Source organism: Dendropsophus ebraccatus, chromosome 12 (genome assembly GCF_027789765.1).
Source record: "Dendropsophus ebraccatus isolate aDenEbr1 chromosome 12, aDenEbr1.pat, whole genome shotgun sequence".
Classification (NCBI taxonomy): Eukaryota; Metazoa; Chordata; class Amphibia; order Anura; family Hylidae; genus Dendropsophus; species Dendropsophus ebraccatus.
In genome coordinates, this window is record NC_091465.1 from 29,712,379 (window position 1) to 29,738,614 (window position 26,236).

The window sequence follows — 26,236 nt, forward strand, 5'->3', positions numbered from 1 at the left end:
ACTACCCTTTTGGATCCTGTGGATAGCTGCATAACATATCCCAATAATATACTCCTACATTACTGAATATGTTTTGTTCACCATTCAAACAAATTCTTTTTAACATAGCACAAATAAAGCAGTGTGAACAGGGTCTTAGGCCACCTACATACAGCTTTATACAGGGGAAGGTAGTGGAATAAAGTCTTTTATAGTGCAGCCTTGTCCATGCATCCTGTGGATTACATTGGGGTCTCAATTAATTTTGTGTATACATAATTACTATGGTGTGGTCAGCGTCCAGCCAATATACATGTACTTCTCATATAACAAATGTTGAGCACGAAGGCACAGCCCCTGCATACCGGTGTGTTCACAAAAGACCAAAGTCCTTCAGGTTTTTTTTTAATTTGTATATTTTATTATAGCAAATTCATAAAATTACCGACGCGTTTCGAACGAATTGGTTCTTAATCATGGTACCTTGGTCTGGATTACAGATGAGCGAACTGGGTTCTGGTTTGAGTCCATCCGAACCCGAACTTTCAGCATTTGATTAGCTGGGGCTGCTGAACTTGGATAAAGCTCTAAGGTTGTCTGGAAAACATGGATACAGCCAATGACTATATCCATGTTTTCCACATAGCCTTAGGGCTTTATCCAACTTCAGCAGCCACCACTAATCAAATGCCAAAAGTTCGGGTTCGGATGGACTCAAGCATGCTCGAGGTTCGCTCATCTCTAGTCTGGATATATGATACCAGGATTAAGAACCAGTTGGTTTAAAACTTTTTTTTGCTTAAAAATTTTAAAAAAAGGCTGAAGGACTTTGGTCTTTTCTCTTATACATAATTAAAAAAAAAGGTTTATGTTGTTTTCCCATTGATTTTATTATATTTATATAGTAACCGTGGCTGTACTGCCCATGTAGCATATTGGGCACCCCACCGTACGTCCGTCACTAATCCCCCAGCTGCAGCGGCGCCCCCCGCACGTACAGCGTCCGTCTACCTGTGAGCCGCACACCCCTCTGCTCTCCACTTCCTGTCTGCCCCGGCAAGGTCGCATGAGCGCTTCCTAGCCAATCACGTTCCTCTGGGGAACCCCAGGGGGGGGCTTGTGACGGCCGAGGAGGGGGCGGATCCTGCACTATAAAAGCTGCGCGCTGACAGACTTTCTTCTCCTTTCTCCCAGCCGGAAAGCAGAGTACTAGCAGCAGAGGTGAGTGCAGGTGCTGCAAAGCGAGGGGGCTTCAGTTCTTTATAGTGTGTAGCTCTGAGGACGGTCCCTAACATTTCTCCATCTCTTATTAGGTTACAGTGTTTTTTTTTTTTTTTACCTTCCCCAATATAATAGACTAATAACCTTTATATTCCCCCTATATACATTGTTACTATTCTGGGGCTGTCACGTGACCACTGAATGATTCAATTTGTGCATATTCCACAGAAGTGTGATTCTCATGCTATACCTCATCTATTGCCCCCATTATGTAACATTATTCTCTATATTAGTGCTTTGTGGGACTACAACTCCCAGCATGCATGGAGTTGTAGTCATGTAACAGCTTGAATAGCACTGCACTGCTGCCTCTTACTGCAATGCAATTGCAGCATCAGCAGCCTAGTTGCCATGGCTGCTGATCTCTGCAAGTGTACACAATCCTCCCTCACTATATACCTACCACTGCTATAAAGGAAGCATAATCTTTCTATATACTGGAGGCATAGTCTTCCTATATACTGCAGCCAGCGCCTTGTGCCTCTCTACAGTAGATGTCACGGGAATGTGACACTTGTGGATCCTGTACAGTAAACGCCATGGCAGATGCTGCTGGTCTCAGCTGCCGCTAGCTAGAAATAGAAACCTGCATGCGTCGGGTGGGATTCTGTCTGCTTAGTGTTAACCCTTGCTGTTACCATTCTGTAGGGGGTGCCGGTGTCTGTATGGTGAAGGCCTGTTGCACAATTAGATTTACTGGCTGTGACTGAGATAAAAAGGCCTGTTTCCCCTTATTTAGACTATGTGTGTGTATATGTATATATATATATATATATATATATATATATATATATATATATATATATATATATATATATATATATATATATATATATATATATATATATAATACTCTTAATTTTATGCTGTCTCTCTTGGAGCAGGGATGGGGAAACTTCGGCCCTCCAGCTGTTGCAAAACTACTATTCCCATCATGCCTGGACAGCCGAAGGCATGATGGGAGTTGTAGTTTTGCAACAGCTGGAGCGCCGAAGGTTCCCCCATCCCTGCTCTAAGACGGTGAAGGAACTGAGTCATCCCCTTAAAATGGACGCTGTCTCACAGCGCTGGTTGCTTGTATCCTAAGGGATCTTTAGCAAAGCTCTGCCACCAGCATGCAAGGGGTTAATAACACCTACGTATCCATCTGATCCTTCATCTCAATGAGACTTGTTGCTTGGGTGTGGTACTCTGCTGGTTAGCTATAAATGGCTGCCACCTATTTAATCGTGCACTACCTGAGCACATGCTCACAGAGGCGGAGGGGCGTAACTGGCTGCAATAGGTGTATGTTATACAAGAGCGTTGGTTAAGAGCTTGCTGGGTGCTATGTTAAAGGTTTTATTGACCTTTATCTGCCTGCTCGTGGTATTGATCTCTATATGGATATGTTCACACATATGCAAGATTTTCTTTAAGGAAAGACACAATATGCAGCATTTAGGTTCTGTGTGAACATACCCGTATCTGTGCACTCAAGATCTGGTTGCTAAAATGCTTTTTTATTTCCTGTTAAAATGCCCCCTGATGTAATGCTGTGCAGTAAATCCAATGGTGGGCAGCCCTTCTGAGTCACAGCCAGGCCTCTGCTCGTGAGTAACTGCACGTCTACACAGAAGCCATTTTCTGGAAATGAGTATTCCTCACTGAATCACTGGTCTCTTCCACAGCTCTGACACCAGGGCCTGCCCCGCTGCAAAAGGGAAATGCATTTCTGACTAATAATCCAGCCCACCTCTACGGAAATGAGAACACCAGTGTCTTCATGCTTGCGTCAGAACTGCAATATGCAAGAATTATAGATGTCCACATGACAGACGGGGTTAAATGCAAAGCAGCGAGCGCTTCCTGGATTAGAATGGATGTGGCTGCAGGCTGTAGACGTCCAATGGACGGTCCTGCTGCTAGAAGTGGGTCATTGGTGATCTGACTGCAGAGGAGTGAATGTTGTTTTGCTAGGACTGTGCCCTCTAACTCGAACCTTTGTACTGTCTGAGGAAAACAATGACGCTGTAAAAGCTGCTGTGGGTTGTCTTGTAAGTTCCTGGCATAGGACACACTACATAAAATTTGCTGACACTCCAGAGTTGCTGTTTAGTGATATTTATTGTATAGCACCAACATATTCCAGAGTGCTGCATGTAGATGCAGTAACTCTTAAGTAGTCCCTGTCTCCATTTGGGGGTTTGAGCCATTTGAAGGTTACATGGCTGCCATTCATGTACACCTTGTAGCAGGGAACCTTGGCTCTCCAGCTGTTGCAGAACTACAACTCCCATCATGCCTGGACAGCCTTAGCTTTGGCTGTCCAGGCATGATGGGAGTTTTAGTTTTGCAACAGCTGGAGAGCCAAGGTTCCCTACCCCTGTTATACACAGTTCAGCAGCTTGCTCCATATTCACTATATACCTGAAGAGCCCCTTAATAAAGAATGCACTGTTGTAAAGTGGAGATCGGCCTCCATAATGGCGTTTGTAGAACACTGACAGCTGCATGACCCCTCCCCCACCTAAATGGTTCACTGCTTTAATAAGGATAGATAGATGCTTTTCCTGGAAGCTTCACACTGTATTGCCTAAACTTGTTAGTCATTGAAGATTGGATTATATAGGAGCGACACCCAGCTCTATAGGATGTAGAATGCCCTTGAAAATGGTATGACCTGGACGGGCTTCTGAGCATGCCCCGATGCCTGGAAGATGCTACGTGATGAGTAGTGCGGTGGTAAATGGAGGAAGCTCTTGTGTTCAGCCTCTTTTTCTCACCAGGTTTTTGCACTGGTTACACCCCCACTGTGCCAGTAACAAGTTTATAAGACACTAATGTTCAATGAAGCCTTATACAGTTATAAAATAGCCTTTTTTGATGGGAAAACTGCTGTCGGTTTGTAACACAAGGGTTAACCTGAAATGCAGCAATTCTGACGTTGCAAGGGAGGCGGAGCGCAGAAACCAGGAAGGCTTATATCACCAAGGACATAGCGTAGCTGGGTATGTATCTAGGCTGTATGATTGCAGCTTCATCAGGTTGTCACCTCTATGATGGCTCAGCAGCTACGGCACCCTGCTCAGACAATGGAGCTGTGCACATACAGGCAGAGGTCGTGACCTTGGGGAAACATCACATCCTCCCATAGGGTCCTTGTAAAGCTTTAAGTCTCTGCTGGTTTAGTTAACGCTGATCTATGTCTGATACTAAGCTAATGGAGGAACTATTAAAACAAAAAAGTTTAAAATCTCTAGTAGATTATATAACACGGTACACTTTAATGCAGCCAGAATCGCACAGTTAAAGTAGAACAGCAAAGCAGGGCTTAAATATGCTTGCTACATGATAAAACATTGTTTTTATCTATGACTTCATGTAGCTTGTTTTTTATGTATATAGCTTTATATTTTAGATAAGACACTGCATCACATGGTCACAGCTGTAATGTTGCATACGACCTGTGAACAGGTGGGGGTGCATTTAGGACATGCTTCTATCTGCTCCTTGGGAGATGGCATCCACTACATGACTGTTCTAAGCTACCCACATGTGGTGGTGGTGGTAGGCTACAGTTAATTTTACAGGTGAAAGATGATGCTTGGCTAGAAGTGCCTTGCACTTTCATATTTGCAGATAGCCCCTCTTACCTACTTACATTTACTCTGACAAGGAAGGGTATATGTTGGCATGATACCTGGACAGCATACATAATCAGTTATAAAAGGGGTAATCTTAACACTTAAGTCTCCTTTCATAATTTTAATCTAGTTGTAATCTCAACTAAATTGACATCTTTCTTTCCTCTCCACCAGCACCATGTCCATCCTAAAGATCAGCGCAAGAGAGATCTTTGACTCCCGTGGTAATCCCACTGTGGAAGTTGACCTGTGCACAGCAAAAGGTGGGTCATTGGGGGGGGGGGCTTATCTAAGCCTCAAGTTCTGCTTTGATGGCTGATGTGAAGAAAAGTTGTTGACCCAATTCGCCTTGCTGTACCTAGCAGGAAGGGGTGGAAGGGCCTGGTGTTACCTCTAACCACCCTCTCCATGATGGTGTGACTGTTTCCTTAGGCCCCGTTCCCACTGAGCAAAGCTAGCGGAATTCCGCGACGGAATTGTCCGCCGCGGAATGCCGTTAGCCTCCCGCTCATAATGGGAGTCTATGGGAGGCGCGCGCTGCTGCTCTGTACGCGCTGAAGAATGAACATGTTCATTCTTCAGCGCGGACAGGGCAGGAGCGCGCGCCTCCCATAGAGTCCCATTATGAGCGGGAGGCTAACGGCATTCCGCGGCGGACAATTCCGTCGCGGAATTCCGCTACCTTTGCTCAGTGGGAACGGAGCCTTACTCTTAGTAGTTCAGATACAACCGTGGTTGGGCCCATATTCCTAAAAATACATGTTGGTTGCCCATATAAACATTTGAATGCCAATAGTTAAAGAGAAGTCCGACAACATTTTTTTATTAAAGTATTAAATATACACTTATGGGGAATGCTCATAAAGTGCCTTTTTTTCCTTGCACTTACTACTGCATCAAGGCTTCACTTCCTGGATAACATGATGTCATTCCTGGATAACATAGTGAAGTCACAACCCGACTCCCAGAGCTGTGCGGGCTGTGGCTGCTGGAGAGGATGATGGCAGGGGGACACTGAGGGACACTGAGCATCCCTCTGCCATCATCCTCTCCAGCAGCCACAGCCCGCACAGCTCTGGGAGTCAGGTTGGGACATCTCAATGTTATCCAGGAAGTAAAACCTTCATGCAGTAGTACAGAGAAAAAAACTGTACATATCCTGTAATAAGTGTATAGTGGTGAATCCTGTATAACTTTTGAGGGGCAATACTTTAATAAAAATTTTCGCTGCTCTTCCCCTTTAAGGGTAGCTTCACACGTACCGACTCGCAGCGTTAATAACTCTGCGAGTCGGCTAGGTCCTGGCAGATCACTTTCTCTATATACACACAGCGGTCTGAACAACTGCTGCGTGTATAATTCTGCCAGCCGCTTAACCCCTTCAGCTGCCACCCGGCTCCCGCTCTGTATACATTACATGTCCTCGCTGCATGAGGTCCCGGCGTACTGCTCTCCCGCCCGGCCAATCAGTGGCTGCGGCAGGGCAACACACTGATTGGCCAGGTGGGAGAGCAGGACCCCGTGCAGCGAGGACAGGTAATCTATACAGAGTGGAGCTGAAGGGGTTAAGCGGCCGGCAGAATTACATGCATGCAGTGGTCGTTCAGACCGCTGTGTGTATGTAGTGAAAGGTATCTGCCAGGACCTAACTACTCACAGCGTTAACGGTACATGTGAAGCTACCCTAAGGCTGATATGACAATTGCAAATTATGTAGCTACTACACATTTTATGAAGTCCAACAATGAGTCATGTAAATGACTGTCATTTTGCATCTGAGAGTGGTGAGAAGATCTTCCTGTTGCTGCATTCATTTCACTTATCAGAGTGCTGCATTTGTTGATTGGCATGGATAGTGTATGGCCGTGCCAGGACGGCTGGATGTGGAGTGACAAGTTCCTTGAAAGTGTTTGACAGGTGCACTGTAAGAAGTCACTCCTCACCTGATGTAAAAAAAGCACAAACTTCTTGACTAGTTGTCATGTGTATCACTTAGTCTTTCTCTTAAAGACCTTGCCAATACACACATTTGGCTACTAGTTTGACTCTACAGTACAGTCTGTGTATACCAACCACTCTTTGTCTTGCAGGTCTCTTCCGTGCTGCAGTACCCAGCGGTGCCTCCACCGGTATCTATGAAGCACTTGAGCTCCGTGACAATGACAAAACACGCTACATGGGAAAGGGTAAGTCTAAACACTTCTACATTAGTTATCAGTGTATTTTCTCCTTTCTAGGTTTATACTTGCGGTATGTAGTTACATAGGTAATACGGTTGAAAAACGTGTCAAGTTCAACCAAGGAGGGGATGAACATGGGGAAGGGTGACTGATGATGGGTATATGGTAATTGGGGCAATTGCACTTGCTCTCACTTGTCTGAAAAAATTGTATAAGGAGTTCATTAGTTTAATGTCTGTATTATAGAATACTGGAACTTCCCATGAAGTCATTCTGCAGATTAGACCCACATAGCTAGTATATTACAGTAAACGGGTCAATTTATGCTGCTGAACTTCTGCAGCAAAATCCTTAACATGGGGGGGGGGGGGGGGGTTACTTGCATTAATATGCAGATGTGAATTGTTTAATACTTAGAGGTTGTCCAGGAAAATTTTACTTTACCCTTATCCACAGGATAGGAGAAAAGTAGAGGCTGTGGGGGGTCCAACCTCTGTATCCCTTAACAATGTCCATATATGCACCCTGTGGATGGTGGGGAAGTGGAATTTTTCCTGGACAACATCTTTAATACTGTAATGAACAAAAAATCAGGCCCATGTAGAGCATCCAGTTAATGCAGTATGCTCCTAGGAGTTCTAGCAGCTTCCAAATCTATGAATGGATTAAGCCTGGTTGTAAACTTCCTCATCTCTGTCCCTTGCTCTCAGGTGTGAGCAGAGCTGTGAAATATGTAAACGAGTTTCTGGGACCTGCTTTATGCACGCAGGTAATGGGAGTCCTGGGCCTCGCGCTCCTCCCAATGCATGAGGTTTGACTAACTGAGATGGCATTTCTAGACGGTCAACATCTCCCGCTTGCTGCTTTACATATGCATATAATAGTCTGGCAGACACCTGAGGCTTCTAAAAGGAGATGTCAGTCTAGAAATGTGTCTAATGCATGCTGGTGTGATCAGTGCAGTGATTGAATGTGCTTGTCCCTTCCAGGTGTCTCTAAAGCAGTTGGGCACATCAATAACACCATTGCCCCAGCACTGGTTGGAAAGGTATGGGTTCTTGTGTTAACTAACTGGTCACTAACCTCTTATGTAAAAATGGGTAATGGCACTTCTACTGGGCAGAGCAACATGTTGATGGGTTTCTCTACTCATGTCAACACACCTTGACTTCTGTGGAATTATAATGCAATGAATATATCATAATGGAGAAGCCTGGCAAAAGTATTGCATTTTCTGCATCAAGGCTTCCTGGATAAAATGGTGATGTCACGACCCGACTCCAGGGCTGTGGCTGCTGGAGAGGATGATGGCAGGGGGATTCTCGGTGTCCCTCCAGTGCCCTGTGTCCCCCTGCCATCATCCCCTCCAGCAGCCACAGCCTGCACAGCTCTGGGAGTAGAGTCGTGACATCACCATTTTATCCTGGAAGTGAAGCCTCGATGCAGTAGTAATTGCAGGGAAAGCTTTTCACCTGACTTCTCCTTTAATAGCTCACTTTAATACACAGAATTCCTGATGTCTTGATACATCATGTATGTGTGGTCATTCTGTGCAAGTGACCCATGTCTGTGATACCAAGGGGAAAGCTGCCATAAAGTAACAAATGTCTGTTCAGTTTATGCCTGCACTCACTTCACCTACACAAGACTTACAGTAACAGGTGGTGGTGGAGACGCTTGTTACATGATCTTCAGGCTTATTTAATGAGTGGGCAGATACTTCTACATGGCAGCCAGACATCGGCTTTAAGATAAGGGCTTATGTGCACTGGCTTGGCGTTTGTACAGGACTACACAGGCTATACTGGGTTTGGTGTATGGAAAGATTCTCCACTAAAATTCCTCTGCATTGGAGCATCCTGCCTCTAATCACACAGAATTCTCTGAAAACACTCCATGAAATCCCTTTAAGTGCCCCATAGAAAATGGAGCTGTTGAATTGCAGTGTGCTTAAAGGAACAATCGCAAAGATGGAGTTTTAGTAGTAGATTGGTTTTTTGTTTTTTTTTTTCTATCCACAGGATGGGCACAACTAGCTCACAGAAATGTTCTTACTGCCTGGACCCTCACTGACCTGTTCTCAGACTTGGTGCTTCTATGTCCCCACATATTTAGCCACTGATCCATTCATACTAATGTGGTTTCCTAACATTTATAAAGTGCTGATCTTGGCAACATTTAGAGGTCCCATAGGGAAGGAATGGAATGATGGAAGAGCATGCATGCTTCTGAATTCATGTATTCAAGGCTCTTATGATTTGTGGGTCAGACCAACACTGATCAGCTAGTTACCCTCTAAGCTGTGGATGGGGGGGGGGGGACTTTTAGAGTAAGTGCACACTACAGAATTCTCAGGAATAACATCCTGCAAATTCTGCTGCTTGCCCCCCGCTTGACTCTTTGCCCATCCCATAGACTCATTCTATGCTCGGGTGGATTCTGCCATCAACCCAAAGAATTCTTTGGGCAGATGGCGGCATCTGCCTGAGCAGAGAATGGAGTCTATGGGATGAGCAGAGAGTCAAGCGGGCGAATCCGCAGAATGATATCCAAGAACTCTTTAGTGTGTACATAACCTAAATCTTGGTGCAGCCTTCCACTAAAGTACAGAATGTCCTTGGGTGCCCAGTATCTACTAGTGTCTGACACATGACTGTTGCATCCAGTGAGTGGCCATGTTTAGCATACTGTACTATCAATGATCAGGGATGTGTTATGCTAGTGGTATGAGGTATGACATGGGATCCCTGCCAAAGTGACAGGAGTGCCATTAATTCTTCAGTGCTAGATCCCAGTGGGATCAGACTGAATGAATCTTTGGGTTATGCTCACACTACGTGAAGAGACCTGCCGTCTCTGCACAGATCTTCTGCCGGATAATCTTTTGGCCGCAGGTTCTGATGCGGGCCCATCAGCGCGTGCCTGCATCAGAACCTCCCACACTACACAATGAAGCAAGTAGCCGGAGCCGCTCTATTCGTTGTGTGAACTGACAGGTCTTTCTGCGGCCGCAATTCATGTCAGTTATTTGCGGCCCCTTACAGGATCCCGGCCGGAACGTATATGATGCGTTGCACACCGCACAAAGTACGGCCGTTGTTGCAGATAGCCTTGTACTGTGACATCTGTTGTAAATGGCTGTTCACCCTTCACAATAGAATGAGGTTTTTTTTTGTGCATGAACCCAATGCTTCTGCTACATTGCTGTGGATCCTAACTTGGTAATGCAGATCACTGAACTCTTACACTAAATTTTTTTTCCTCCAGAATGTAAGTGTTGTTGAGCAAGAAAAGATCGACAAACTAATGCTGGAGATGGATGGAACTGAGAACAAGTGTAAGTATATTCTGCATAGGCAGCATTGACACATTTCATAAAATATTTACTCAACATTACTGTTGCTACTGACATGTTATGGATACAGTAATGCTATCTGGACGGAGTGCAAATGTTTAGCATCCTATTTAAGGGACTTTACAAAAGGCCATTGTAGCTATTACTAATTGTTCTGTTATGTAATACTCAGAGGAAAACTCGAGCTGATCTTGTAGCAAGTCACTCACAGGCATAATTCACTTTAACATCTGACCATTTTTCTGGGTAACAATCAACCGGAGACAGCACTTCAAAGTGAAAAAAATTGATTCTTTTATTCACATCCTACTTCAACAACGTTTCAGGTGATTCTCAGCCTTTCTCACACTTGAGAGGCTGAGAATCAGCCGAAACGTTGCGGAAATAGGATGTGAATAAAAGATCAAGTTTTTTCACTTTCAAGTGCTGTCTCCGGTTGATTGTTGAGCAGTTGCATCTGGACGGAGGGGTCCTGTCTGGTGAGACGAGCACTCTATATCTACTTTTTCTATTTATGACTTTGGCTTGTGCTGTTTCCTTGAACTGTTGCATTTTTCTGGGTAGTCATCTGATATAACTGGTCAGACCTACTGTTGTATGAATTCTGTATTCCATCATGTGTAAGGAGCCTATTCCACTGAGCGATATTCGGCCGATTATCGCTCCGTGGAATAGAGACAACCATCAGCCAATTGTGTCATCGGCTGATCGTTTATTTAGGCTCAAACCTAAAATCATCCGGCACTGACCGCATCGCTACGTGGAATAGTGATGCGAGATGGGCAACCGACTATCTCACAAGCACCATACATTGCCTACACATGCTGAGCGGTCTGTCAGCTCAGACAGGCTGCACTGAAGTTGCTGCTGTGCGTGGGACTGGGAGGAAGGAGCACAGGAGAAGCCCTGCAACATGTGTAGGTAATGTATGGTGTTTAAACAAGGGCTGCAAGGACATCAGTAACAATGCAGCCCTTGCTGAACGATTATTGGGCTGTGGAATAGGCCCAGTAAACGAGTGCTGATCTAGCAGATCGGCGCTCCTTTACATTATTGATCGGGTCCCCATCGGCCCATGGAATATTGTATACACTTACTGTATCATAAGCATTTGCATGATACAGTGAGTCTCCTAGACATGGCAAACTACTACACATTCATTAACTTTATCTGAATTGTCTTTATAGCAAAGTTTGGTGCAAACGCCATCCTGGGAGTCTCTCTGGCGGTGTGCAAGGCTGGCGCTGCTGAGAAAGGAGTACCTCTGTACCGTCATATTGCTGATCTGGCTGGAAACCCAGAAGTCATTCTTCCCGTTCCTGTAAGTTACTTCTGCAGTTTACATGATGTAAACTGTTAGTGTGTAGTGAGGGATATATATTTTAAGTCTACTCACTGACCTCTTTTTGCAGGCATTCAATGTGATCAATGGTGGATCTCATGCTGGCAACAAGCTGGCTATGCAGGAGTTCATGATCTTGCCTGTTGGTGCCTCTACCTTCAAGGAGGCCATGCGCATTGGTGCAGAGGTTTACCACAATCTAAAGAATGTGATCAAGGCCAAATATGGGCAGGATGCAACCAATGTTGGAGATGAGGGTGGCTTTGCACCCAACATCCTTGAGAATAAGGAAGGTAAGATCCTTTTAGTGTAAGCCCCATACGAGAACAATCAGTTGTAGTGGTCCTATCATGAGTCAAGATGTCAAAGTTTTGATTGGTTGAGCAGTGAGTTCTGATGTGGCTGAGGGCTTCTCTCATGAGGCTTCCTGTGATCATGCAGCCATGAGATCCATTAGTGTATTGAGTTTGTTGCATGGAGCTTAGGAGCACTCAGCTACACACTCTTCCTGATCTTGGTTTGAGCAGCTATCCCAAATTTTGGCATACTAGAGCAATAGGTCTGTCTTTATAATGGACTTTTTGTTAATGGCTTAAAGGGATTATCCAGCATTGGTAGAAAGCTATTAAAAGCTTTTATATAGAAAACAAACTTCTTATGCCTGCCTCTCTGCACTCCCCTGGTGTCCTGCTGTAGTGTCACCTATGTCCCTTGCTAACTGCAGTGCCTTGACTTCCGCAGTGGATTAGTCTTGTGACAGCCTGCTCAGACAATCACTGGCTGACACAGGACAGCAACATGGGCAGTGATTGGCTGAGCGGGCTGTCACTGAAGAGTCTTGGAAGTGAAGGAACTACAGTCAGCGAGAGACACCAGAGAAAATTAGGCTTAGTTTTTACATAATGGCAGCAAGGTAAGTTGTAATGCCATACAACCCCTTTAGTGACATTGTCACCCCCTTTGTGCATTCTGACATCTCTACACAGGTGTAAAGGGTAAATTTAACATTTTTCATACCTTATTTCATATCATACGTCGTAGTGTTCAATTAAAAAGTGTCCTTTTATCAACTGCAGATTGTATTAAGTGGGCGTGGCCTCGTGGAATTAGCACCATTAGCCCCGTGCCACAACTGTGCAGTTGGTCCCGCCCCTTGACACCCATTGGTTGGCTGATGTAAAGGCGGTGGGGTCTAGACCTTTCGGATAGCATGTTCCAATGGGAGACGAGGGGGCGGGCCAACTGGTGTTGTGGGCGGGGCTACATGACTCTAGGCCACGCGACACGAGGCCACGCCCACTTAAAAATCTGCAGTTGATAAGAGGACACTTTTTACTTAAACAAACACCATGACGTATGATTTGAAATGAGGTATGAAAAACGCTAAATTTACCCTTTACACCTGTGTATAGATGTCAGAATGCACAAAGGGTGTGACAGTGTCACTTTAAGGCATAGATGTTGATGACGGGGGTATAGTCTAACTTTCTGATGGCTTAAGAAAATTGCTATCAAAACTAAAGTAAATCTCCAATTTATTGCCTCCCTAAGGAATAAATTAGTGGTAAATGTATCTGCAGCCGTAAACGTTACTGTAACTGTATACAGCATGTAGTCACTGTGGGAAGATGGAGAATCTATATATAGGGTGTTACTCTGCAATGTGGGGGGTGGGGGGGTCATGGAATGTTAAGTGAATGAGCAGCTCCGCAGCTGCAGGGTTTGATGGGATCAGGGCACTTTCATGATTCTCACATAATGACACATTGACTAGTGTCTGTATCATACAAGTTAGTATTGAGGAATCCGTAAACTAATTAGTGTTAATACATGGGGTGTACTACTGTCTTTATTCTGTCTTTATTCTATCGGGTAATGTGGGGTTTGCACTGACATGTATTGTCCCCCTCCCTTAAACAGCCCTGGAACTTCTGAAGACTGCTATTAACAAGGCTGGATACCCAGACAAGATTGTGATTGGAATGGATGTGGCAGCTTCTGAGTTCTACCGTGATGGGAAGTACGACTTGGACTTCAAGTCCCCAGATGACCCCAGCAGATACATCTCCCCTGACAAACTGGCTGACCTGTACAAGAGCTTTGTTAAAGATTATCCAGGTAACAACTAGTGGGCTACTACTGGGCTTTATAACGGGAGTTGCATTACTTGTGTGCAGTTGGTGATTGACGTTTTGAACTTTCCTCTTAGTTGTTTCCATTGAGGATCCATTTGACCAGGATGACTGGGCTGCATGGTCCAAGTTCACTGACACTACAGACATCCAGGTAGTGGGTGACGACTTGACTGTGACCAACCCCAAGAGAATTGAGAAGGCTGTTGCTGAGAAGGCCTGCAACTGTCTTCTCCTAAAGGTCAACCAGATTGGCTCTGTTACAGAATCTCTGCAGGCGTAAGTAATGGGGCAGGGTTACAAACCAATGTAAGAATTGTACCATACTGGGATTATGGAAACCTTAGAGGTGATGGCTGAGACAGGGTTGAAATTAAAAATCCCTTCTAGCAATCTCCTGAAACTCCTAAATAGCCTCTTCTATAAGCAAATGGCCAATTCTGTGTAGTGAGTTGTCTAGAGCTGTAGTACCACATACAACCTCTGTTATCGATTTCTCTGGGATGGTGGGAGATGTATTGCTGTTGGACTATGCAAAGTTCAGTACTATAGTCTCTCTTTTTTCCTTGTGTAGATGCAAGCTGGCTCAGACCAATGGCTGGGGAGTAATGGTCAGCCATCGATCTGGAGAGACTGAAGACACTTTCATTGCTGATCTTGTGGTTGGCCTCTGTACTGGACAGGTATGAAGAACTACAGGATGTCCTCTTTCTGGTTTTGCTGCTTGACTTTTGGCTAATCAATATTTTATTTTATTAGATCAAAACTGGTGCTCCTTGTAGATCTGAGAGACTTGCTAAATACAACCAGCTGCTCAGGTGAGTTATAAAGAGGGGAAAGATTTTAGACAGGGTGGGTATAAATCCCACTATTAGATAAATAAATAAATCTCTTGTGGTCTTGTAAATGACATGCAAATCCTAAACTTGCTGGCATTCAAAGTGTGTACTTGCATGGGCAATGAAGAGAGAAATTGACTTGATCAAAATGTTTGGGTATTCAGACCCTCACCAGTCAGGCTAGGAGAAGTTCTCAGCCATGCACTTAAGCTCTTGGCTTGTTGCCTTGTCCCTATTGTAAGGATATGAAGATCATCTAAATGGCAAACGCAGGGCGAACACTTTTTCTGGCTGTAACAATTGGTGAGGGTCTAAATACCCAGACCAACCAATGAGAACTCTTGTTTGTGCAAGAATATTTTTAAAATGAAAGTACTAGCCTAAATCGTCTAGATAAGTTAATGGCAGGCATATATTTGGAATTCATTTAGTGAATGGGATGGCACTATTTCATATTGAAGCAAATCTGCTCTGAGAACATGACACACCTGTGTAGTGTGGCAATTGCATTACCACAACCTATAGATAGGTGGGGTTGCCACTTCTATAATGCTATAGAGTAATTTTTTATTTTTTATTCTGTCCAGTACATGGATAGAAAGCTGAGGGCACTCACTTGTATATTGCAAAATACTTTTATTCCAAAATGCGGTTAAAATCTGTGATGCATATTACTCTTGAGCAGACTCCATACCATGGCATCTGCTCAAGAGTGATATGTATCACAGAGACTTTAACCGCATTTTTGAATAGAGTATTTTGAAACATACAGGTGAGTGCCCTCAGCTTTCTATCTATGTATTGGACTGTTTACATATAAGACTCTGTGAGGAGCACCTCTGTTGCTAATCGGCATAGCCCACACTATGGGCCCTATTCCACCGGACGATTATCATTCAGATTATCGTTAAATCGTTCAACTATAACTATGATTGTTCGGTTGAAATGCAGTTAACACTTAACGACCGAACGAGAAATTGTTGATCACTTTATAAGACCTGGACCTATTTTTATCGTTGCTCATTTGCAAAACGTTCCCAAATTGTTCGCATTGAATAAGACTTCCACAGTAGATACGAACACAATAGCTAAGAAAAAACAATCGCAAATACGATCATAAGTAATGATTATCGTTCCATGGAAACGAATGAACGTTTTCAGGTCTTTCGCAATAGCGGTCGTTTGAAATCGTTAATGATTATGGGAACGATAATCGTCCGGTGGAATAGGGCCCTATGTCTAATTGACTGCACGTAAGCCAACAAAGGAAGTAGTGCCGTTGAATTTTCTCACGAATCTTGTTTCTGTCCCATGCAGAATTGAAGAGGAGTTGGGATGCAAGGCTCGCTTTGCAGGCAAGAACTTCAGGAAGCCAGTTATCAACTAAGAAGAAACACACAGCACTTAACCATCTTTATGTAGTCACTGTCCACCTAGAGGAGTCTGCAGGAGCTGGCTTAGACCCTTCACTGCTGTAGAGGCCTGTCTCGCCACAAGCCCCTGCAGCAATGACTGTATGGTGTATATACAGCCTCCTCACAATCCTGCAGTTTCTGACCTTCCAATCCCAGAAGCTTTGCTGCTTATTAGGATGATTCCTTGTCTTTGTCACTCTTGGTGCCTGCATGTTGTCCATGGTTTTTCTATTGTGGCTGTGGTCCTGATCACTTCAACCCTGTTTAAATAGTATGTTACTTTGTGTTGCGGTCTCAGGAGGCTAGTTAACAATTCATGTGCAGAGTCAAGAGATACTGTAGTTTAACAAAGAGCTAATAAACTCTTTTGAAGGCGACTTTGGTTTTTTTCTTTATGCATTCACAAGCCTATCCTGAACACAAAAGCTACATATTTAAAGAAAAGCTGTAGAAATCAAATAACAAAACATGACTGAAGTACCAAGGTGGGTCTTTCACATGTCTGTGCACAGACCATATATTGTAGCCCAAACCTCAGAACTCCCACTATGCCAAGAGCACCAAAACAGTTGCACTACTGTACTAGTACAGCATGCATAGACCATATATTGTGGGTTCATGACTGGCACCTAACTGCCTATCTGGTTATACACATTGTTAAAAAAGGCCAATCTTAACGATAATCAGTCCTTACAGGCCATATGTAAGGGTTCACATACTAGACTTGGACTTCTCTACCAGTTACTGTAGAAACTACCTTATCACATGAATCTTGGTATTGTGCTATAAATATGTAACAGCTTGCATTGAAAAAGTAATCCTGTATGGGTGTAAAGCAAACTCTAAACCCTTTAAAGGGGTTGAACTCTCTTGACATTAGGTCAAACATTGTAATCTTCACCATTTGCAAGTGAAAAGTTCTGGCGCTAAAAAGTCCGGCCAAAATTTTTTGATATTACTTATGGAAAGTTATACAAATTTCTAATGTACATAGGGCTATTTCCCTTAGTAGATCATGGAGTGTTTAGAATTCTCTCAGACAGTGACGTCACGACCCAGGGTGTAATTCCTATGGAGTGTCCAGCAGGGGGCGCTCTATGTAAAGTCTATGGGACTTAATTGTTTCTATGGATGTCTATGTAAAGTAATGTAGTGTGCTTTATTGAATGAATACATTTATGGAATACTTTGGGGAGTAAGTGTCCTTGCTCCCCAAAGTATTCCATAAATGTATTCAATCAGTACATTAGGTGGGCACCAAGAAGGGAGGGAGAGGTGCCTGTGCATCTACCTCTCTCCCTGCTCAGTGCTGCTACCACATACACAGTACTACTCCTCCCATCTGCTCATATCCCAGAAGGAGGAATGATGGCTGGGCTGTGATGAGCGGCTGCGCCCGGCAGCGGCAAACATGTGATGGGGATAACCCAGCTATTACTACAATCACCTGCTCATACTATGAGCAGAGGATGGGAGCAGTGGTTCAGTGCATATAGACCAGTGTGGCGGCAGTTTGTCGGGATTACCGGTGATGGAGATTGAGTACCAGGGCCAATCATCTGCTCATACTATGAGCAGATGGGTGGAGTAGTACTGTGTATATGTGGCAACAGCAGCACAGAGCAGGGAGGTAGATGCACAGGACACTTGCTCCCCCAAAGTATTCCATAAATGTATTCATTCAATAAAGCACACTGTACACTACGTTCCATTACTTTACATAGATATTCATAGAAACAGTCCCATAGACTTCTACATATAGAGCGCCCCCTGCTGGAAACTCCATAGGAATTACACCCTGGGGTGTGATATCACTGTATCTGAGAGAATTCTAACACTCCATGATCTACTAAATTAGGGAAATGGCCCTATACTATGTGCATTTCCCATAATTAATGTACATTAGAAATTTCTATAACTTTCCATAAGTAATAACATATCAAACATTTTGGCTGGACTTCTCCTTTAATGTGGTGTCGCCTGGTGTTGAGTAGAACATCATGCTCTTGCATTTGAGTTGGAAGATGCCCAAGCTTAATCAATTAACTCCTACACAGCCTGTTCTGATTCTCCTCTACTACAGAAATGCAGGAATGGATTTCTGTTTGGTAGTTGGAGAAGGACCACATCATGCAGATGTAAGAAGGGATTACTGGTACCCATCTGTCAGTTGCTGTTACATCTGCAAAGAAAATGAGAACCTAAAATTACTGAATTACACAGCCAGGGACCAGCATTTATTGTCAGAAGTGGGTGGTACACATAATGTACAGCCATAGTGACAGTGGTTTGGATACCAGTTGTACATCGATGCATTTCTAATGCATAGACACCATTGCAGACGCATGTACCCCCCCCCCCTTGACACCTGGATGGGAGTGGGGAGAGTAGGAGGGGTTTATAGCTTGTACAGCTCAGAAAAGCCCCTTGACTCTTGCTAAAGAATGAAAGCATTTTTGGGAATCTGACATCTACATAGGATACCAGGTGTGTCTCTGATCTAACCAGAAATCCAAAAGTGAGTTAGAATGTGAACTACAGCTGCCGGGTTTCCTTTAAGAAATCTCCTGCTCACAGGTAATGGCTGGGACCTGGCTACAGAGAGCAGGACAAGGGGGAAGGATTGGCTTATTCAGGACAAGAGATTTTGTTGGAGTCAGTTCTGTTTAGGGCTGAATCGGATTTAAAATAGGGCAGTCTTTTAATAATTACACAGACTTGGGGTACAAACATACACCGCAGATACGCAGCAGATCTGGTGGTGCAGATTTGATGCTGTGTTCAGTTATTTAGATCTAATCTGCTGCGTATTTGTTGAATATTTACTGCGTATCGCAGCAGTAAATAGGCTGCGTATACGGTGTGTGTGTGTTTGTACCCTTATGATGCGTTTACACACAGACTTGTCTGACCCATTTTGGAAGCCAAAGTCAGGAACGGACTTGAAAAGACAGGGAATCTCAGTCTTTCCGTTATGACCTGCACCCTAGTCTGTTTCTGGCTTTGGCTTAAAAAATCTGTCAGATAAATCTGTGTAAACGCACCATTATCTAACTGATTTTTGTAGCTGAAGCCCAAAATGGTTAAGAGGAAAAATCTCAGTCTTTATGACCTGTTCTCAAAATCTGTCATACAGATATGGTGTGTTTACACAGATTTATCTAATATGGTGCTAAGAAGCTCTGCCCCATCACCCACATCTAGGTACAGTCAGCACATTATACATGGTGGCATCCAGATCTGAGTGAAGTAGTGCAAGGTATCGTCTGGACTAATAGACCAGGTAACGGACGAATTAAAAAAAAAAAAAAAGGGAGACTGCAGAATTCTCAATGTTGCTCTTAGACCAGTAGCAAATATTACCATGCAGTAATGAGATTACCTCCATACCACAACCAAACACCCTGTGCATAGAAATATATTTCTAATGCTATCGCTGCCCCATACCATCACACAGACTATTACAATACAGATCCTATAAGATTACAGTACAGTTATGTCCAGTGACACATGCACCCCTGTGGCAAAATTTCCTGTCCTTCAATATGTAAAAAAATATCACTTCCTCGCCACTTTGTTGACATACAGTGATGTTACTCAGCCTTAAGGCCTTATTCCACCAACAGATGTGACGACAGATTATCTGCCAAAGCTATGAAGCCAAACCCAGGAGTGGATTTGAAAAGAGGAGAAATCCAGTCTTTCCTTTATGACCTGTTCTCTGATTATAGTCTGTTCCTGGGTTTGGCTTCAAATCTTTGGCAGATAATCTGTCGTCAGATCTGTTGGTGGAATAGGGTCTTTATGATAGCTGGCAGGGGAGGAAAATTAGTACAGCGCCCCCTTCTATTTGCTGGGGTGGTAAAACCTGTGCAAACAGGTAATCCACCCCTAAAAACTGGCTCTGGTGCAAGAACCATGTCTGGGACCTGTCATTGCCTGTCTATGGGACAGCACACGCTCCTCTCCGCTTGTGTCACCACCTTGAGCGGAGAGCGGCGGCAGCAGAGGAGCGTGCACTCTCCCATAGACTGGCAATGACGCACTGGGACGAGAGATTCCGCCTAATTTACTAGTGTGAGCATGCCCTTATAGGGCAATTGTGGTGTCAGGAGGATTATCCTGTACTGAATGACTGGCTTATGGTAGTGGTCCTTAGCTGTTGCAAAACTACAACTCCTATTCTGATTTGACACCTGCAACTACAAGTCCCACCCTGATCTGACAGCTAGAACTACAAGTCCCACCCTGATCTGACAGCTAGAACTACAATTCCCACCCTGATCTGACATTTAGAACTACAACTCCCATCCTGAACTGACAGCTAGAACTACAACTCCTATTCTGATCTGACAGCTGGAACTACAACTCCCATCCTGCTGTGACAGCTAAAACTACAACTCCCACCCTGATCTGACAGCTAGAGGCTACCAGAGCATGATGGGGGATGCTTGTTTTGAAACAGCTTTGGATAAACAGGTTGATTAGGTTTCAGGAACTGCCTGCCTCTAGTGTTGTACAGGTGCTGCCCTGCCTGACCTCTCCAAGCATTAGAGATGAGCGAACTAGGTTCGGGTTCGAGTCCATCCGAACCCGAACATTTGGCATTTGATTAGCGGGGGCTGCTGAAGTTGGATAAAGCTCTAAGGTTGTCTGGAAAACATGGATACAGCCAATGACTATATCCATGTTTTCCACATAGCCTTAGGGCTTTATCCAAGTTCAGCAACCACCGCTAATCATATGCCGAAAGTTCGGGTTCGGATAGACTCGAGCATGCTTGAGGTTCGCTCATCTCTACCCAGCATCTCTACACCTCCCTGCAAAATGATAACCCACCAAATCGGGGCCCAGGAAAAACCAGCCTCTGCAGCAGTGAACAGTGTGCTCAGTAGGGGGAGGGCTCAAAGTTGAACTCTGCCCTTATTTGCATGGAAGATCCTTACAGTTTATGTACAATCTGTTTGTTCTGTGCGCATTGCTGGTGGCCACACAAGAATTTCCTCTGCACAATCTGCTAGGGGGTCCACTACAGCCAATAACTGCCGGAGACCTCAACTGACTTTGCTTGCATGTGCAGTGGAGACCTACTCCCCATACTAATGGGACACACTGGGTGATTTTAGCTGAACTGAGAATGTGTGACCTACCATAGTGGATGCCTAAAGGCAGGCATCTCAAGCATTGTCCTCTGTGCTGATATTTGGTCTTTTCTCTGTTCAGAAAGTGAGACCAAACACAGGAAGCCCCAGTCCTTTGCATGCTTATGTAAGGCGAGACACCTTTTCATCATGCAGGTTGTGTATCAACTGAGGGCAATCAACTTAGGATAATTATATTATCAACTCTGCAACTTACCAATAATTCAGTCAGTATAATGTAATTGTGTGGTTACAGAGGTTTTCCTGCTGTGTTACAGGAGAGCTGACCATATAATGCAAGTGTAGTGTCGCCCCGCTGGGAGGCGCGACCAGTCACTTGCCAGATGGTGAGGGGTGACGCCACCTCCGTGGTGGTTTGTCAGAATATAGCTCAGCTAGATGTTTAGTTGTTGTGACGCTAGTGCCGGTTGGGCACACAGATAATGTGGCATACCTGCTTTTATTTTAGATAGGCTGGCTATACCCTTTTCCCTGTGGTCGGTAACCTGCCGGGCTGTTTGGGGGTCCCTTGGGCACTTATCACGGTGGTCGGGAGTGGAGTTGTGACCCACCTGGACTATTGGTACCGCCACCCACAGAAAGGGGAGATGACCCAAGGAAGATGCAATGGCTGTGTAGGTGCTTAGCGAATAACCACTGAGTCCAGTTAAAATAAATAAACTCTTCTTTACTGCAGGAAGGCTTAATGCAGTGATATACAGTAGGAACTTGATAATATACTTTAATCTTTAATGACATGACCTGTGCTGAGAGCTTAAGGAGCAGTGCAGCCATGCTGACAGAGTTGCGTGCTGAGAGAGAGTCCCAACCCAAGGTAGAAGTTTGCTCTGCCGGAACTTTAGAAGAAGAATAAGTAGAATACTTGAGAGTAGAGAGAATACTTGTGCCGTGTTTTGACTCTGGTCTTTGCACCAACTATTGCCCACCAGTGTCGGGCGACCTGTCCTAGAAAGCGACACAAGCCCCAGACATTGTTACCTGGGATGAGTAGAGTGGCCAGAGTTCTCTGATGACACCTGTGCTGAGAGATAGAGTACATGGGCTTCTAGCAACTTTGCTCTATCCGGATCAGTTCCTCTTTCTTCAGGAGACTGTCCTGCACTTTTAGACTGGTTCTCGGCATAGGTTGGGGTGATCCCTGACTTGTCTTCTCTAAGTGTGCGTTCAGCACTGCATAGTGTGTGGAAGTGCTGCTTGTCAAGAAAAGAGTGCTAAGGGGTCTCATGTGCGTCCATTCTCTACCAAAGACAGAGTCAGACTCGCTAAGGTGTGGCTACACTTCCTCTCCCCATGTGACTTCCTTTGACAGTGTCTGTAATGTGTGCTGTGAGTGGGTAAGAGGAGAGTGCAAGAGAAAGAGAAGGATAGAGATAGGCAGAAAAGAGAAAGAGCTCTCATTGGTGCACAGGTCCTAGAAACAATAACCCTTTAGTTACCTACAGATGTGCAATACTTAGGCACATAATATACATACTAGTGACATCTAGTGGCAAAACTTAGGTACTACTTTATTACCACTTTTACAGACTTTTGTGAGGGGTGTAAAGACAATAAACACCAGTGGTGGGACACCACACAAGCACCACCAGGATTCTCTGCTACTGAATGTGCTGTACAGTGCAGTAAAGACTTGTTTGGCTCTATGCACACTCTGGAATGGCTGTCAATACCAAACCATGTCTGTGAATGTGCAAAGGACTAGGACTATTTGTGTTTGGTCTCTTTTCATGAACAGGGAAAAGACCAAATTTTGGCAAGAAGGGAACATGGACCACAGTTTGATAGGAAGGGAGACACCTAGTGGCCTTATGTATAATGTTGATTTAATCATAGAAAACTAAACAAAAAAAAAAGACTGTATTGCAAAACTGCTTGCTATCATAACCCTTGTTGATTTCTTAAAAAATAAAACTCTGCGACAGTGCCTCAGTTACAAAGAACAGATGTCACTTGTCCTCCAGGTGAATGGAGCATCCGATATTGTGATATAACACCGCTCTATTCACTCTCTATGGGGCCTCTGAGCATAGCTGAGTGCTGAACTTGACTACGCCCAGAAGTCCCATAGAGTGTGAATGGAGCAGAGGCTGCGCATGCACCTGGAGGACAAGGAACCTCCCTTCTTGTGGGGAGGCCCAGCTGTCCAACATCAATCAGCTATCCTCAGGGGCGGTCTTGGCATTTCTGGGGCCCCAAGCGAAGTTATGTCTGGGCCCCCCCCCTCGACACGCGTTCCAAAACAATAGACCGGTGTGTGTTGCCCCCAGTAGTATATACCCCTTGTGCGCTACCGCCAGTAATATATACTCCTTGTGTGCTGCCCCAATAGTATATACCCCTTGTGTCCTGCCCCCAGTAGTATATACCCCTTGTTTGCTTCTCCCAGTATTATATAGACCCCTGTGTGTTCCCCCAGTTATATATAGCCCCCCCCCCGTGTGCTCCCCGAGAAGTATATAGACCTACTGTGTGCTGCCCCAGTTGTATATAGACCCCCTGTGTGCTGCCCCCAGTTGTATATACCCCCTGTGTGATCCCCCACTAGTATATAGGCCCCCTGTGTGCTCCCTCAGGGGTATTTAGCCCCCCTGTGTGCTTTCCCACTTGGATATAGACCTCCTGTGTGCTCCCCCACTTGGATATAGACCCCTGCAGTGGCGTAGCCACCGTGGTCGCGGGGGTCGCCGCCGCGACCGGGCCCGCCACAAGGGGGGCCCGCGGTGCCCCCCGATCAATCACTCTTGTGACCGCAAGCATTGTTTTGCTTGCGGTCACAAGAGTCCGGCTCCGTCTTCCCCCGGCTGCTGCGCGGCTGCCGGGGGTGTCGCGTCTTACCCCCGGCAGCGCGCGCATCCCAGAACTCCCTGCGCGCCTTGGGCCCTGACTTCCGGTTCCGGCGCGCAGGGAGTTCTGGGATGCGCGCGCTGCCGGGGGTAAGACGCGACACCCCCGGCAGCCGCGCAGCAGTCGGGGACAGACCAGGAGGAGTGAGGATCAACGTGGGAGCGCGATGTCAGGTGAGTTAAGTTTTGTTTTTTTTATCAGCATGTACGGGTGGGGGGAAAGGAGGGGGCCATCTATGAGGGTGGGGGGAAAGGAGGGGGCCATCTATGAGGGTGGGGGGAAAGAGGGGGCCATCTATGAGGGTGGGGGGAAAGGAGGGGGCCATCTATGAGGGTGGGGGGAAAGAGGGGGCCATCTATGAGGGTGGGGGGAAAGGAGGGGGGCATCTATGAGGGTGGGGGGAAAGGAGGGGGCCATCTATGAGGGTGGGGGGAAAGGAGGGGGGCATCTATGAGGGTGGGGGGAAAGGAGGGGGCCATCTATGAGGGTGGGGGGAAAGGAGGGGGCCATCTATGAGGGTGGGGGGAAAGGAGGGGGCCATCTATGAGGGTGGGGGGAAAGAGGGGGCCATCTATGAGGGTGGGGGGAAAGGAGGGGGGCATCTATGAGGGTGGGGGGGAAGGAGGGGGGCATCTATGAGGGTGGGGGGAAAGGAGGGGGCCATCTATGAGGGTGGGGGGAAAGGAGGGGGCCATCTATGAGGGTGGGGGGAAAGGAGGGGGGCATCTATGAGGGTGGGGGGAAAGGAGGGGGCCATCTATGAGGGTGGGGGGAAAGAGGGGGGCCATCTATAAGGACGGGGGGGAGAGAAGGGGGCATCTATGAGGGTGGGGGAGAAGGAGGGGGGCATCTATGAGGGTGGGGGGAAGAGGGGGCCATTTATGAGGGTGGGGGGAAAGAGGGGGGCCATCTATGAGGGTGGGGGGAAGGAGGGGGCCATCTATGAGGGTGGGGGGAAGGAGGGGGCCATCTGAGGGTGGGGGGAAGGAGGGGCCATCTATGAGGGTGGGGGGAAAGAGGGGCCATCTATGAGGGTGGGGGAAAGAGGGGGCCATCTATGAGGGTGGGGGAAAGAGGGGGGCATCTATGAGGGTGGGGGGGGGAAGGGGACCATCTATAAGGGAGGGAGGAAGGGGACCATCTATAAAGGGGGGGAAAGGGGACCATCTATAAGGGAGGGGGGGAAGGGGACCATCTATAAGGGAGGGGGGGAAGGGGACCATCTATAAGGGAGGGGGGGAAGGGGACCATCTATAAGGGAGGGGGGGAAGGGGACCATCTATAAGGGAGGGGGGGGAAGGGGACCATCTATAAGGGAGGGGGGGGGGGAAGGGGACCATCTATAAGGGAGGGGGGGGGAAGGGGACCATCTATAAGGGGGGGGGGGGGGAAGGGGACCATCTATAAGGGAGGGGGGGGGAAGGTGACCATCTATAAGGGAGGGTGGGGGGAGAGGGGGCCATCTATAAGGGAGGGTGGGGGGAGAGGGGACCATCCATAAGGGAGGGTGAGGAGCAGGGGCGTTGCTAGGGTCCTAAAACATCCGGGGCCCGGGCCCTCTGAGTGTCGTCATAAATAGTTAGCGAAGGAGCCCAGTGCAGAAGTTAGTAACCTCAATGACCGCTCTATTAGCCCTGCTCTATTGCTGCCACTCACAACAACTGTGGCTAAGCAGAAAGAGGCAGCCACCTGGCCTGGGCTCCTGTCAGGGTCACTGTCACCAGTAGCAGTACACCCCAGTGGTGAAAAATTGCCAAGTAAAAGCATTTCTAAGAAGTATGTCCCCTGCTTTTTCCCCTATATAGTAATAATGCATCTGCTGTATCCACCATAGTAATACATTTCCCCCTCTCTGCCTGCAGTAAACCCCCCCACACACACACACACACACACACTACTCCCACCTAACCCATACACACACACACTACTCCCACCTGACCCATACACACACACACTACTCCCACCTGACCCATACACACACACACACACACACACACACTACCCCACCTGACCCATACACACACACTACCCTACCTGACCCATACACACACACACTACCTCATCTGGCAGCCATCCTCCAC

The 26,236-nt window shown here is 46.0% G+C and overlaps 1 protein-coding gene across 1 annotated transcript; it reads left to right on the plus strand.

Annotated features, from left to right (window-relative positions):
- The first annotated feature begins 1,094 nt into the window (after positions 1–1,094).
- Positions 1,095–16,526, plus strand: ENO1 (enolase 1). The gene is made up of 12 exons (XM_069948986.1): positions 1,095–1,200; positions 5,061–5,149; positions 6,977–7,072; positions 8,056–8,114; positions 10,334–10,403; positions 11,609–11,742; positions 11,834–12,056; positions 13,684–13,881; positions 13,973–14,174; positions 14,470–14,578; positions 14,655–14,713; positions 16,052–16,526. Exons 2-12 carry the CDS (start codon positions 5,065–5,067, stop codon positions 16,119–16,121), a joined length of 1,305 nt encoding a protein of 434 aa, XP_069805087.1. The 5' UTR covers positions 1,095–1,200; positions 5,061–5,064; the 3' UTR covers positions 16,122–16,526.
- Positions 16,527–26,236: the final 9,710 nt, after the last annotated feature.

Excerpts from the sequence above, each read along its gene's own strand:
- ENO1 (XM_069948986.1), top strand. The coding sequence starts at position 5,065 with ATGTCCATCCTAAAGATCAGCGCAAGAGAGATCTTTGACTCCCGTGGT. Across the intron at positions 5,150-6,976 it reads TGACCTGTGCACAGCAAAAG|GTCTCTTCCGTGCTGCAGTA; the intron begins GTGGGTCATTGG and ends TTTGTCTTGCAG. Across the intron at positions 14,579-14,654 it reads TTGGCCTCTGTACTGGACAG|ATCAAAACTGGTGCTCCTTG; the intron begins GTATGAAGAACT and ends TTATTTTATTAG.